The 16,373-nt window shown below is 36.8% G+C and overlaps 1 protein-coding gene across 3 annotated transcripts in view; it reads left to right on the top strand.

Moving 5' to 3' along the window:
• The first annotated feature begins 1,616 nt into the window (after positions 1-1,616).
• ddx21 (DEAD (Asp-Glu-Ala-Asp) box helicase 21) overlaps positions 1,617-16,373 on the top strand; it is a 26,641-nt gene continuing 11,884 nt past the window's right edge. The window contains exons 1-8 of one of the 3 annotated variants that reach the window (XM_053677742.1): positions 1,617-1,796; positions 3,604-3,828; positions 5,539-5,721; positions 7,610-7,682; positions 7,770-7,948; positions 11,443-11,560; positions 12,219-12,404; positions 13,163-13,308. In XM_053677742.1, coding sequence (XP_053533717.1) covers positions 1,710-1,796; positions 3,604-3,828; positions 5,539-5,721; positions 7,610-7,682; positions 7,770-7,948; positions 11,443-11,560; positions 12,219-12,404; positions 13,163-13,308 — 1,197 coding nt within the window. In that variant the 5' untranslated portion in view covers positions 1,617-1,709. Of the gene's footprint in view, positions 1,797-3,603; positions 3,829-5,532; positions 5,722-7,609; positions 7,683-7,769; positions 7,949-11,442; positions 11,561-12,218; positions 12,405-13,162; positions 13,309-16,373 lie in introns of all 3 variants that reach the window. The other 2 variants (XM_017461369.3, XM_017461368.3) reach the window with 2 other exon arrangements.

Below are 16,373 nucleotides of genomic sequence, written 5' to 3'. Positions count from 1 at the left end.
ATAGAATAAAAACACATCGTACATAAAATAGTGCATTAAAAAATAGTACATAAACTACATAGTCACATGCAGTGCCCAAATAACAGTGTGCCTAGTGGCTAGTGCCCTGGTACGTGCAGTTCCACTTCAAGAGCTCAAATCCAAATCCCATGTACCAGGCAGCTGACAGGGAGTTGCTATGTCAGGATTCAACCAACTGTTCTGCACGTGGCTCCCACCTTCTCCAAATTAGCCTCAGGCACTTGTGACAGTCACCTGGGGGCAGCCTTATCCTATTATTAGCTATCAGTAGGCCCACAGAATCCACACTGAGGTCCACTATGGACATTTTACCATGTAATCATTGAGCGATTAAAAATATAAGTAGTTTGACAGTAAATGTCTCAATATCTTACAATGTCATACTGCATATTTTGCAAACATCGAGAACTTCTATATCTTATATCTTAGTAGTTGATTACATGAAAGCAGTGTAAGTGCCAGGAATATATCACACCAGGAGCTTTGGGGTTAAAAAAAAAAAAAAAAAAAAAACCTATCTAGAGCAAGGGCCAATGTACTGTCCAACGTGAATACGTGCGGCCACATTCATGCGGGCCAGATTTAGAAAACAGGCATCAGGCCTAACCTATAACAGATAAGCCATTTATGACAAAATATAAATCTATAATCTCTTACAAAACCTCGCCTATGATTCCAGAGTGTAAAGTGCAGTGTGAGTTCCTTACTGCTGTGAGATCATGACAATGAAATAGCTATCTGTGGCCAGGAGTGCAAGAAAGCATAACTGACCCTGCTGTCTGGATGGATTACCTTCATCTCTCCCCTGTCAACTAAAGTGACACAAGTCACCATGGGAGTCTGTGAACTCATGTATGTACAAGGAAAAGCGTTTGTGAGAGAAAGAAAATCCTAAATTGTTTAAATGTATTTTGTTCATATTTGAGATCGGATGTCATAACAAAATAGGAACCGGTCAGTTGGAAACTAATGATGACCCCAGTAGGAAGATAAGTTTAAATGGCCCTCTAACTCGTAATTCCTACTCTGAAAGCTTTTCCGAGCGATTCTGTGATGACGTCACGTCAAGGTGGCAGTGCTCATAATGTGTAAGAACAAGAAATAACAGCGTAATTTGAGGTTTTTGAGCAATCTGTTCTATTTGAAATAGCTAAATACTGGGTGAAAATATTTTTGGTTCTCATTTTATAATTAAAATGATAATTAGCTTTCTGCAACATCTTTGATCAAACTGCCCTTATATGTAATTTTCTGTGCTAGTAAAGAAGCATTGTGTAAGATTTTAGGTAAGATTAGGTAAGCCTTTTTTAAGATTAGATCTCTAACTGTTGGAATTATTATTTTTTTTAACTCCTGGAGCCCACTTCCTCATTACCGCCCATGATCACGAAGCTCCGCCCCCAGGGTCTGGCGTCAATAAGGGGTGCCTAATTTATGTTTAAATAACCAAACAACGTTTTCATTCGAGTTGGCCATAATGCGCCATGTGGTGTTCTTTTATTTCCTACCCACATTTTGACAAGCCCCGCCCCTGGGTCTAGTCCATACTGAACTTCTACAATGGCCAAGAAGAATCGGGTGTGAAGAAACATCACGCGTCTCATCCGCTTCCTGTTTGAGGCTGACGGTCCTTTTCCTGCCTGTTCCCGTGGCAGAGGCTGTGTTCATCGGCGGAGAAACGGTACAAAATGCCATCATTAGTTCTAAGCAGCAGTGAGAACGGTATCACCATGAACGACGTGGACGAGGGATTAGACAGCAATTTGGAAACCAAAGTAAGTACAAGTATTTGCTTGATTTGAGTATTTATTACTAATAAGTTAGCCAGCTGGCTAGCTAGCAGCGCTGTTAGTGGACATGGACCACGGCTCAGAGTTAAACTCGCTGATAAATTCTTACAAACTCTTTGTTACAACATGTCATTTACATCATATGAGTCGTCATTGCTCTAGATTAGAGTACGAATACAGCCGATAAGGAAAGGATGAGGAAAGCTAAGTAAATAGTCAGCTTGTTAGCTTTTTCGCATGCTGGTAACACGTGTGTTGATGGGGGGGGCACGTCTCAAGCGCCCCAAGCGCCCCCTGTTGGGCATCACGTGAACTGCACAGGGTGCAGAAACCGTGGCAGTGTCTGAAATGCAGTATACGATATTACAATGGTTCTCAAACTGGGGGCCGCCAGATGGCGCCAGAGGGGCCGCATTGAGATTCTACAACCTTATTTTGTTTAAAATTAATTTAACTTGTATGTAAGTCAGGATCGTTTAGTTTATTGATTTATAAAGCACATTTAAAACAACAGATATTGAAACCAAAGTGCTGTACAAGAAATATAAAACCGAATTAAAACAAACTAAGAGTAAACAAAAACCAAAGAGAGACCAATGAAAAATTTACACTCTCGATTAAAACATAAAGAATACAAATGAGATTCAATACAAAGGAGATTTAAACACAGAAACGGAAGGGGAAGATCTGATGTGGAGAGGAAGACTATTCCAAAGCCTAGGAGCAGCCACGGAGAAAGCCACCGGGATTTAAAGCCACCTTTATTTAGCCTTAAAATGTGAACAAGGAACTGAGAGTAGTAATTAGTAGTAACAAGGGGGGGGCCTCATGCTGAAAAAGATTGAGAACCATTGCTCTACTGTAGTACATACTTTCGATTATAGAACTATATGATTGTGTAAATATGACCACGCATAACTTTTACTTACTGTTACTATGGTGAGTTTTGGTTATTGCTGTTCTTTGTGTCTGAGCAGTAGTTTGTTTACTATATAGTTATTTTGTTCCAATGTTGCTCAGTTTATACAGTGTCCATGTAGAATTATATGAAGTATGTCCATGACAACTTTTATTTTATTTGTTACTCATCTTTTATTTCATACTGTAGCACTCATGAGAGTGTGCTAGCTTTTTGAGGAAATGCTTATGAGGAAAATATCAATATTGAACATATTAAATGTTTTCAAGGGGGGAGTGGTGGCTTGGCAGTTAAGGCTTTGGGTTACTGATCAGAAGGTCGGGGGTTCAAGCCCCAGCACTGCCAAGCTGCCACTGTTGGGCCCTTGAGCAAGGCCCTTAAACCTCCAGGGGTGCTGTATCATGGCTGACCCTACGCTCTGATCCCAACTTCCTAACATGCTGGGGTATGCGAAGAAAAGAATTTCACTGTGCTGTAATGTATGTGTTTTCAATAAAGACTCATTATACCACAGCACTGTTGATTTCTTGATTATAATTGGTTGGATAAATTTCCGGTAGGATAATTATCAAGAACATGATGGTGTGATGAATTTTCTGTTACTGGTGCAAAATGGATTATTTCTTAATAATAGTGTTTCCTGCAGTGTTTCATTCCTCTTATTTCTCCAGTAATTAACCACTGCTAACCATTCATTTATTAAAAGTGAAATGTTTTATTGTTTATACTTTAACAGTCAAAAGCAAGCAGACTATCACGTTGTAAATGGTTACCATTTTAGCACTAACTTGCATTAGCTTAGCGTTGTCCTTTTTCTAAGTTATAGCAGTGTTTAAGATGCTCATAGAAAATTTTCTCTTGTTTAATCATCAGAAAAAGAAAGACAAGACCAAGAAGAAGAAAACCACAGTGACTGAAGAATCTGCTGACTGCGATCCACCGGCTCCCAAAAAGGTCAAACGAGAAAAGATGGACACAGCCAACGGGACAGTGCAGAAGTCTCCTGACGTTAATGGAAACTTCGGGAGGAAACCAGTTGAAGTGAACAACCTTCATTCCAGTGACGAGCTCATGAACCCGGAAGGCGAGCAGCCAGAGGTAATCATCTCTTAATAGGCACTATCACAATGATATGTGTTTCTGTAGCCACAAACAATGTGAATCAGGCACATTTTTACAGGTTGGGTTCAGGCAAATGATCTACTTGAACAAAATGTCCTTGACAAACCTCTGATCTGTTTTTCACCATTTTTATTTCTCATGTAAAGATTTCCTTCTGTGGCCATAGAAGTTTTGTCAAATTGTCATTTTTGTCTTTTCTGCACAGCTATTTATTTTTATTTAAGAGTTCTGGTTATTGTTGGGTATGAATACGGGGCATCTGAAAAGTCAGGAACAAATAAGAATAAAACTGCAAATACATAATTTTCTATTTATTATTTAAAACATGTTCACTCTTATGTAATTTCTCAGCTTCTGTTTTTTGTTTTTGTGGATTTTGCTCAACATATTTGGATCGACATATTTGCTGAACATATTGCCATTGATTTCTGACTTTTCGGACACTCTGTGCAAGTTCCCTTGTTGTTACTCTAGAAACGGTAACATTAAAATCAGAAGGAAAGAAAATAAGTCTGAGATTTGCCTTGCAGCCACCATTACTGTCAGAGCTACTGTTATAGAAAATCAGTCAACGCCCGACCAATCGGATTTGAGAATTCTGTAGTACTTCATTAAATTATTCTGTTTTAATTAGGATACTACTTTGCTAATAATTCCATTATTTTGATTGTCAGCTGCTGAAATTGTGTGTATGTGCATGTGTATAGATATATGTATGTGTGTGTATCAGTCAAAAGTTTAGACACACTCATTATTATTATTATTATTATTATATGTTGGGAAAAAATATACAAAATAAACTCGTAAAAACTTTGGAGTAACAAGCGGCGCTATGGGAATTACGTTGTGATAAAAAATCCAAAATAAATCAAAATAATTGAATATTTTAGCATCTTTAAAGTAGACAGCCTTTTTGCCTAGAATTTCCAGAATTGTATTCTTGGAATTTTCTCAACAGATTTCTTGAGGAATTTCCCTGAAATGCTTTTTAAACAGTATTAAAGGAGTTCACACCTACGCTGGACTCTTATCGGCTGCTTTTCAGAATATTTCGCTCCAAGTCGTCCGTTTGAAAAAAAATTTTTTCTTGTAAATAAAATCTTAGTTTTCTAATGAAAGAAATGAACATGATGATACAGTTATATATTTGTCTACAAGACCAATTTAAAACATTTAATCATACACCTTCAGATCAAAAGGATTTTTTAGATCATGAGAAACATTTCAGTCGAGTGTCCATAAACTTTTGACCGGTCGTGTACAGATCATGTTTTCATGACAAAGGAAAGTGTTTGATTATAGTACTGAGGTGTTCAATTAATGACTCTAAGGAGTGCTTCTATTATTGCTATTAGCATTATTATACTGTAATTAGGCTTGTACCATAATGAGGGCAGGAATAATTAAATTGTAATTATATAATTGGAGTCTAAAAATATCATGATTGTGACAGGGCTCTGATCTGTGTCTCAGCTTCTCTGGCTTTGTATTTTACTTAAATTATGCAAACTAAATGTAACTACATTTACAAACATTTGATATGTTTGAAGTGTGGAAACGGCTTACAACAACAGAAAAAACGATGAACAGGTTTAACTAGCATTGTGTTACACTATTTCACTTGTCTTTCCCGATTAATCTTGATGTGCTCTTCCTTGGTTTCCTTGGACACCCTAACAGGAGAAGAAGAAGAAGAAGAAGAAAAAGAAAGCAGCGACACCAGATGAGACAACAGTTGACCAAGCACCGTCTGTCACTGGCATTGGCACAAAATCAACAAAGACTCAAGCAAAAGTCAACGGGCATTTCACAGACTCTACCTCGACACAGTCCAATGAAGACTCCAACAGCGAGAGTGAAAAGGATGTGGTAGGTTACTGTTTGTGCTCTTTCTGCTTAGCATTTGCACCACACTAGAAGTAACACGTCACAATTATGACATTTCATGAAGACTTTTTCATTTGCAATCCCACTATTGGAGAAACTACAGTGTATACTTCAGGAAGAGCCATGCCCCTGGAGTTTATCAAGCTTTATTTGTGACCTAAATGCAGGTTTAACTGCTTTGAGAATGTTTACCTTATTTGTAGCAGGAAGTAAAAAGCCCAGCCCAGGCAACTTCAGCAAGGTGGTTTTTATAATGTTGGGGGTGGGACACTTCAGATTCTTAAGAGCATTTAAGTGTAGAATTAGGTCTGGGTGGTACAGCTCAAAAAATTATTATAATATAGTGTTTCATATCATTCAGTATCGATAATTATTGATCGTTTTTAATCTTTTTATAAACAAAGACCAATAGAAAAAAATGTTTGAATTTAACCACTGTATTTTTAATTTACCCACTGTTATAAAGACAAACAACCAGTAATTTTAGTTTTAAAAGTGAAAAACAAAACAGAATTTAAACAAATATCTTCTCTTATGTTATATCAAGATTAAATAAATAGGGGTTATACAAACTCTTGAACTTAAATAAAATATTACAAAATGTGCAATGTAAGTGTAGATCAACATCGCATTATAGCACCACGCTCTGGTTTGTGCTCCGCCTGTTAGCATAGTTAGCCTATCCTCGTATAAAACTTCCAGTTTAACACTTACTTCTGGTTAACACTGTGCTGAGGTCAGAGTTCTTGCTCTGAGGACACTCGCTGTCCTCCCCAGAGCCGACATTTTACCAAAAAACACAAAAAGAGGAAAAAATGTCTCACTTCTTCCTTGCCTGCTGTTCAGAGTCACACTCACTGAACATGTGTGGAGCGCTGCGCATGTGCACTGCAAGTCTCTCGCAGCTTGTTTCTACGTACTTGGTTGGGACATTTTATTTTATTTATTTATTTATTTTTTTCCACAGCTTTGCACGCGTCGGTCTTCTTCTGTTGGTCGGACGAAAACAAACCAAAAAAAGAATTGCCGTACTGATGACATCCTTTTTATTCACAATCTCCTTGGCAGGCTCTGAACTCATTTTCGCATTTGTTTGTGTGTTCTGATGTCACATGGCGAAGACGCGACCGAACCCCACATATACGCAGCTTGTTAGTGGCTGTTTGCTTGTCACCCTCAGCACACTCCTTTTATCAAGGCATATGAAAGGCTGTTTATGATCCAGGGACGGCGCACGCTTGATGGTTGGTCATGCGACCAAACTTTGTCTGTTTACATTTTATTGAGCGTTATATCGAACATTTTTTCTATCATTACTGATAAAGGTGTACCGTTGAAAAATACTGATACCGTTTTATCGCCCAGCCCTATGTAGAATGATGTCCTCAAAATTCTTGATCCGTATTGGTGGTAGAGAGAGACTGAACATTTTGAATGCATATATCTTCTAAATGCGAATTTTGGCACACACTAGCTTTATAAATAACCTTAATAAACAAAATTTCAGTTTTGATTTCAAAGGGACTTTAAGCCGAGAAATTTACACAAACACTTGATCTCACATCACATGATTGATGTGAGATTTGATTGAGATTGGAAGTCTCAAATGAGCAGATATTCCTTTTTTTGTGTGTTTTTTTAATTTAAAAAAAAAAATAAAAAATTTAACATATATTGATTCCCAAAAAGAATAGGTCATGGAAATGTTTTTTTTGTTTATGGTGTTTTTTTAAATATCAGCCCATTTATTAGATCAGCCCATATCTATGTCTGTGTGTGAAGGTCTTCTGAAACAGTTTGTTGGAAATACCTGAGGAATATATATGTTTATAGTTGTGAGATGATGATAATTTTTTTTGGTCTTCTACAGGAGACGCCAGAGCAAAGAGAGGGAGCCTTCTCTAATTTCAAAATCTCACAGGACACCATCAAGCTACTCCAAGGTTTGACTACTCATTGGTTGACTTTTTCCAGGTATGATGTTTCTGTTTTGGGTTTTTGCGCTATTTAATAATTCACGTATTTTGCAGCACGGGGTGTGACGCATCTGTTTGACATTCAAGTGAAAACCTTCAACTCTGTGTACGATGGGGAGGATGTGGTTGGCCAAGCTCGAACAGGCACAGGAAAGACTTTCTCTTTTGCAATCCCACTGGTGGAGAAGCTACAGTCAGGAACCGAGGACAAAAAAAGAGGGAGAGTGCCAAAGGTGAGTTTCAGTTAGGGGCAAGAAATATCAGTCCATAATTTCATGGATAAAACTATCGTTAATCAGATTGTTGTGACCAGCTAAGTATACAGTAGGTATCAGATGCTCTGTGGACATAATCTTTGAGGCTACTAATATATAAATTGCTGAGAATATGACTGTGCGAATCAAGATTCTTTATACACTGAAATCCCATTGACGTCCACATTTGAAAAATATAAGCTTTTGATTAACATTTAACCACCTGGAAAGTGATTTGGGATGGCAGGAGGACCTGGGGGTGTTTCTGAATGCGTCTTCCATGAATCCATGTCGGAGCATATGAGCAAAGAGGAGTGGTGTGACGCACTGCTCTCTATTCCGCTCTATTCATGTGCGCTCCATTCAGGACCCAAGCGAACGCTCCACTCATGTACCACTCATGCTCACTGGTAAAGCAATGTTTGCTCAAATCCTGCTCCGACTTGAAATTTCACTGTAGTATACTTGTTTCTGTTTGTAATACATTGCTTGATTAAATGACTTGGTTACAAATGTAGAATGTTTCCTTTCTGGAAACGCGCCTTTTAAGTGTGCCGTCTCTCCACACGCCCTTTCAATTTCTTCTCCTTCCTCATTCTAAACTAAGCAATGTTTTAATTAAATAACCTTAAACCTATTGCTTATTTCAGAGTTTCTGTAAAACGACCCAGCATATCATAAGGTGCATTGAGGAGCAGAATCCTCTTTTCCCGGTAGCCAAAAAATGGCATTTTTGTCTGTTTTGGGGTTACCTGTGTTCAGCATTGATTTGTTTTGTGATCTCACACACCACAGTAGTGGTTAATGGCTCACATGAAAGTAGACACTTAAGACTTTAAGAATTAGTAGTTATTTCAAGTATTTCTTCTTTTACCTAGCCTACCTGGGGCAATATGTTCAGAATTTTTTTTTAAAATGATTTACTTTTAACACAAATGTTATATCTTCACAGCAAATGTTAATATCAACCCCATTCCTGGTCTCAAAGGTACCCCAAGTACTTGTCCATGAACACCCAAAATATGAGGAAGTTATCTCTAACCACTAAAATTGTGTGTAAGGTTATCCAAGCACGGGTAAAAACCTCTTCAAATGGCACAAAAAAAACAGATGGCAGTAGCATGAACTCTGTTACACTATGTGTAATTTCACACACAAAAAAAGTCTGAAACATACATATAACGTTATAGAAATATAATGTTTATTAAAAATAGTGCCAGAGCCCCAGGTGAAGGAGCACTTGCTCTCCTAATGGCTCAAATGATAGACACACGAGTGACCCCTCTTCTCTGACTTCTCTGGGGGGTAGATGGAGCCCCTCAACACAATCCACACAGTCTTCCTCCAAGAAAAAAAAAAAGAGCCACACAGAAATAACTGCTCCAGAAGCTGTGACACATTCAGGCTTTTTCGGGAGCACGCCGCCGTTATAAGACGCCGATAAATCGCACGCTGAGCGAAAACCAGTAGAAAACTAGCGATCTGAAAAAACTGCCAAACATGCAAAAACCTGCTGTATAAAGTTTTGCAGGAAGACCGCTAGAGTGGAGAAGCCATTTGCTGATAGTTTCTCTGCATGGCCCTGTAGCGCTTTGCTGATTAGCCTGTACCTGCTGACACAACTCAAGACACGTGTAAAAGGTTTAGTTGTGCTGATTACGCTTTTGATTTTCTCAGCCTCTGAGTGGTTAATCATGTCGAGCTTGGGCTTGTTTGAAAGCTACAGTTGAGTATTTACAATTGGTCCATGTGGGTGTCAGTCAAGTTAGACTGCCCGATTAAATTTTAGGAGGCAGGTTGTTCAGCATAGCCAAAGCAGATTAGCTTTTTTAGAATGTGTCTCACTTCAGTTTATGGCTAATTACTAAATTCCACAGGGGTGGGATATCAAAACACTTAATGCATTTTGAAGAGGACATTTGTGACTAAATATCGAACTTTGCATTTGTTTTCTTCAATAAAGCTGATGGACTTTATACCGATGGAAATGTGCATGATTCATAAAACCGATTTCCGTCTATGTAGGTAATGTAAGGTAGTAAACGTTTATATAAGTCCGATCTTTGGTTTAAATGTTTTAATTTTATTGTGGCAGTTATATACAGTGTTTTACTATCAAAAAAGCTTTAGTCCTGCTCTCCGATTTATCGGTCTCAGTGTTTTCGTGGAGAGGTGTGAATTGTTTGCCCAGCAGGGGACTCAAACTCCACCCCTTTCCCATCCCCCTGCTCACCAGCAGTTAAGCACACAGTCATGAAACTGCACACACAGAAAGCCACCAGTGTCCTGACTAATCTTGTACCAGAACTGCAGCGATAAAATAATTCATTTGTTTATACTAACTGAAAATGTCCGATAAATCATTTTCCATTCCAAGTGTTAGGGCTTAAGGGGTTAAGAAAGGCACTCTCTACTCTGTTGGAGTTATCAGCACTTCGCTCCACTCTGTTCCATGTACAGTCATGTAAAAAATAAGTACATCCCATGGAAATTGTTGGCTTTTTTGACATATTTGAACAAGCAAACATTTGATCTTTGAAACAGTGCCTATTAATAAAGTTGATCTACTTGAACAAAAGCACAAGGAAAAATGAGCTTTTTCAATAATTTATTCAATAGAAATATCAATAGATGTGACATACTTCTGTGGAAAATCCCTTGCCATATTCTTCTTTTGAATCCCTTGCCAGACTTATAGGCATCCACAACCTTTTTCTCTGAAGGCCTTAAAGAACTCTTTAGACCTTGGCATGATGACAACACACCTCAATAGCAAAGGGAACACTAGATAAGAGAGGTGTATAAATAAGACAGGTTCCACCTGCACTCCCTAAACAGGTTCTAATCCCTGGCACCCAATCTTGAACACCTGATTCTAATTTTATGGATTATTAAGGTGTGATTAATGTAGGGGTGTACTTGCTTTTTCCATGTGACTGATCTGTGTGGTGTGTGGTGTGTTTTTTTTTTTTTTTTTTTTTTTTTTTTTTTGTTAATTTAAATTGTGAAACATACTACAAAATGTTAATTTATGTGTCATTTGATGGTGTCAGCTTTATTAATATGCACTGTTTCAAAGATGATCAAATGTTTGCTTGTCCAAATACTTCAAAACCAACGATTTCCATGAGGTGTACTTATATTTTCACATGGCTGTTATTTTAAATGATTTGAAACATGCTCAGCCGTGCTTTGAAATTATTAAAGTGATTGCCTTTAATGTCAGTATTACTAGAAAATAATTATTTGTTGCACGTTATGCAATAAAGCATGATGTTAAGATAGAATTATTTCAGGTTGATTACAGTTATATCAGTAATGTGTTCCACCCATAGTTGGGAGGTTTGGTGAGAATTGAGTCATCTAAACATTGAACTCTGACTTATTTCATGTGTCCAAGTGACATTATTGAACAGCAAACTGAAAAAGATTTTTTTCCCTGTAAGGTAACCTTCATATTTGTTTTAATGTAGGTGCTGGTTCTCACGCCTACTCGAGAGCTGGCAATTCAGGTGGCTAAAGACTTCAAGGATATCACCAAGAAGCTCTCTGTTCACTGCTTCTATGGAGGAAGCTCCTACAACCCTCAAGGTAGTACTGGATACTAGCTTGAAATGCTAGATTAGTATGGGATTGGATTTCAGACAGCCAAAAAAAACTAATTCACTATAAAAGACTGTTTTAAGAATTAGAAATGAAACGGCATATTTTATTAACACTTTTTGCATCTGTGGAATTTCTGCCTTTAATTTAAAATTAATTAAAATTTACCCAACATTATAAGCTATAAATCTTTTAGAGACTGTTCGTGTAGCAGCCAACAGTAATGTCAGTAGCCACACCTTACCTGTTAGGGAAAAAGATGAACAAAAATTTGTCACTCATCTCAGTTCCAAGGTAAAACATGCATCACCTAGCTTTGTTTTCGGTGAATTACAAAAGAGAGTATGGTTCAACAAGGCAACTAACATAATTAAAGCTTAAATCACACATCTTTTATTGGGTGCATGGCTGTGATTTGAGAGTGTGATGTAGTGCACATGTTGCACTAAACACTATTAAACTGGAATGAATTTCTGAAACCTATTACATGACAGAATTGCATAACTTTTTTATTACTAAACAACTTGACATGGTTTGAGGCAAGAGTGAGAGTTGACATAAAAGCACTCCTTTTTCATTTTGAAAATATTTCTTATACCTGCTCATTCTTATATATATTGATCCATGCAATATATTTCTTCTCCAGTGGATGCCATTCGCAGTGGCATCGATGTTCTGGTTGGCACCCCAGGCCGAATAAAAGACCACCTTCAGAACAACAAATTGGATCTGTCCCAGCTAAAACATGTGGTGCTGGACGAAGTGGACCAAATGCTTGATATGGGCTTTGCTGAACAAGTGGAGGAGATCCTCTCTGCTTCCTACAAAAAAGGTGAGCCATTTTCCACCCAAGGAAAAAATAAACACTTAAAATTGTTTATTATTTTAAGAGCAGCCCAAAAGTTGTGATGCAGGTGTCAACAGTGGCTTGAATTATGGAAAACAGTTAAAAAAACAAAAAAAAACAGGGTCTGACCAAAATTGTGGTTGCCTGCTTAGAGCATACTTTAACTTTACTTTGACACAACTTCAAGATTTGATAAATTAAAAATATTTAACCGAAACTATGTAGAAGGAGAATATATATATATATATATATATATATATATATATATATATATATATATATATATATATATATATATAATATTTTTTATATATATAATATATATATATATATATATATATATATATAACTTCTTAGTTTTCCTAACACATAAACGTGAGATTCTCTTGGGTAAAAAATAGAGAAAGAGTTTGCTCCACTAATGCATGAATTATTGTGTAGTTGACAAATGAAAACTTTAAGTCGGTAAAAATTTCTAAATAATTTTAAGAGCTTATGTGGATACAGGGTCCTGTGTGTGTGTATATATAGTCGATTTCGCACAGAATTGTCTAATTTATTCTGTTTTCACTTTCTGCACCATTTGTCTTGTTTGCAAAATTCAAAGCAAAACACCCTGACACTTTAATCTAGTCTAAAAACATATTGCTCAACTTTTTCAGTTCTTTTATAATGCATATAAATAAATGCATCCTGATATGCATCTGTGCTAATAGCACATGACTTGTATCAATCCATTTCAGGTGGTGAAAACAACCCTCAGACTCTGCTCTTTTCTGCCACTTGCCCTCCTTGGGTTTATGACGTGGCAAAGAAATACATGCGCTCCCAGTATGTCCATGTGGATCTCATCGGCAAAAAATCTCAGAAAGCAGCCACCACAGTTGAGGTAAGTTTCAAGGTGTTGCTTCAAGGTGAAATCTTCCTACTGATTTCATCAAATCTGATCAAATCCTCTGCTGTAGTCAGTCCATCCAGAATTTTGCGGTTGCAGAATAATTTCTGCAATAATTTCTTAATACGCAGAATCGAGGAAACTCTGCAGTATTCGCAGGAGATTGCAATTACCAAAATTACTACAGATTTTCTGCAGATTTGGGCCAAGATGTTTCACGTGACCGCATCACAACACACATTCTGCCAAAGCCTCTTTTCATTCACTTGTTGAACATGAGTACTGCTAAAAGGTCTCATTTACCAACAAGCATCACTGTTCAAGACCATGCAAAACGATTTTGTGCAAGTGTAATTTCACTAACAAGTAGTTTTCTGCAAAAAAGCACAGAAAACTTGGTAGATTGCATTGCTTTTTTTTTTTAAATCCGAGACAAAATTACGCATTTTGGCCGCAACGATCACAAAAAAAACTCCAGGAAATCCTTTATGGACTGTATAGTCACTAACTGTAATGACCACAGTGGGTATAAATTAAACTATAATGCCAGTACAAATTATCACTTGTACAGTGACTTTCATAATTATCTCCCTGCCACCCCTTTTTCACATTTTATTACAACTTTGAGCTGAAATGAATTCAACTGGCTTTTGTTCATCAGTTTAAAATGGTGGCCCTTTATATAATGTAAAATCGATAATCAAAAGTATTTACAAATAAAAAGGTTTGCATACGTATTCACTTTCTATTTCTGTGAAAACCCTAGAATAGTTACATAAGAAATTACAAAACTAGTTGGCATTCATCTGTGTGCAATTAAAGTGTGTTGTGATCTCATATAAATACACTGGTTACTGTGACTGTACCAGAGTTTGTTAAACATGAAAGAGCAAGGTGATCTAAAAAATCAGAAAATATAACGTTACGGATAAACGTTACCCAGACACTCCACAAAGCTGGGTCCAGGGTTCGTATGGGTGCTGGAAATCCTTGAAAAGGCTTGAATTTTAATGTAGTGTTCTCAAGGTTTGAAAAGTGCTTGGATTTCGGATAAAGTGCTTGAAACCGCTTGAAATTGTAAATGCGTTGCTTTCACAATAATTTGCTATGTAACTGAATAGCTCACTTTTTTGATAAAATAAGCTTTTGCCTTTTGTATAAAACTAGAGCTACAACAACTAATTGATAATAATTGATTATGAAAATCATTGTCAACGAATCTCATTATCGATTAGTTGGTCTGCGCGTGGTACGTTTACTCAATGTTACTTTTGTTCCGGAAACATGCTTCAGAGAGTAAATACTAAAGTTATGTCCCAAATGACGTACTATACACTTGCACTATACACTGTATACTCTACCGTCTACTACAGTGTTTCTAAACTGTGGGTCTGCGGACCGCTAGTAGTCAGTGGTGTAATTGCAGGGAGTCCGTTGGAAAGTTTTAAAAATGTTTAAATAATATTTTTATTTTTTTGTTAAATGGATCAAAACTTATTCAAATGAGTTTTAAAATTAATCAATTTTATTGTTCGTGTGCATTCACAAATATCACAATCTTTCATTGATGGGTTTAATTTAAATTTATTTACAAATGAAATGATTGTTTGCAAAAACCTATGAGTGGTAGACAAGTTCAAGTGTCGCATTGGTGGATAAAATAAACGATAATTCAGAGAGTGAAATTAAATGTTGCACTAACAATAAAATGTAAAAAATAAAATCTTAATGTTTTGATCATATTTTAATTGTCCAATGTTAATAATATTAATGTTAAATATTAATAAAATAAAGCAACATATGTAGAAATGACTGTTAAAATATATATCCTATAATTGTTGTGGAGTGTGGGGAACCTTGTGTATTGTTCGAAATATGCTAGGGTTCCAGAGCTCACAAAAGGTTGAGAACCACTGATGTAGTGTATGAATTTTAGAAAGGTAATATGGTCTCAAATGGAACACATTAGTTTTTTACTAACCCGGAAGTATAAGCCACTTCCTAGTCAGAGGCACATAATGTCAGTAAATAGTAAAATTGTGTCCCAAATGACGTACTATACACTTACACTATGCACTCTATCGTCCAGTGTATGAACTTTAGAAAGGTAATATTGTCTCAAATGTAACACTAGTATTTTTTTAGTAACCGGAAGTATAAACTGCTGCCTAGTCAACGGTGCATGACGTCATACACAAGTAATGTGATGCCACTAGCTTTAGCACATACCCAGAGTCACCGACAATGACTTTCTTCAGTTTACTGTTGGTCAATGTTACCTTTTATTCCCAACATGACCCCAGTCACCATCAGATGGAGGCATAATCAAGTAACTGAGGAAGAAAGTGTGCAACCTCTAAGTTCTCTAAGGCAGGGGGGGCATTTTATATTAAACACCACAGAGAAGATAAAACTTTACAAAGTGGAGTTTGTGTAGCAGGGAAGCATGACAGTGCTGCATGAGCACAAACTTGTTTGTATCCACAATGCTCCACTGTGTGCAAGGGACGGGGGAAACTGGTGCAAGTTGCTTGAAAGTTTTAGTTTAATTTAAGTTTATTGTCAATATATGGTGTATTTGCACGCTTGCATTCTAACTTCTGGTGTTATTTATAACGGGAGTGATCTATTAGCAATGAGGCCGCGTTGCTCCTCACTCGCAGTGGGAGCGCAAGTAAGATGTCTAAGACACTATGATCAAAAGTAAAACAATATGCTTAAAAGCAAGTAACAGAAACCATAAGGTGCAGTGAAAGGGAGTTTATATTTTTAATTCAGGACTGTAGTTTAATTCAGTGTTTTGTGTGCATCCATAAAAAATAATGCATAAATACTTATATAATGTGTGTGTGTGTGTGTGTATATACATTATCTCACAAAAGTGAGTACACCCCTCACATTTTTGTAAATATTTAATGTGACAACACTGAAGAAATGACACTTTGCTACAATGTAAAGTAGTGAGTGTATAGCTTGTGTAACAGTGTAAATTTGCTGTTCCCTCAAAATAACTCAACAGACAGCCATTAATGTCTAATAGTGAAAAAGTAAGTAAAAAA

The sequence above is a fragment of the Ictalurus punctatus genome, chromosome 29, assembly GCF_001660625.3.
Source record: "Ictalurus punctatus breed USDA103 chromosome 29, Coco_2.0, whole genome shotgun sequence".
NCBI lineage: Eukaryota > Metazoa > Chordata > Actinopteri > Siluriformes > Ictaluridae > Ictalurus > Ictalurus punctatus.
Note: the sequence above shows the minus strand (reverse complement) of the source record. Positions and strands in the feature narration are given on the sequence as shown.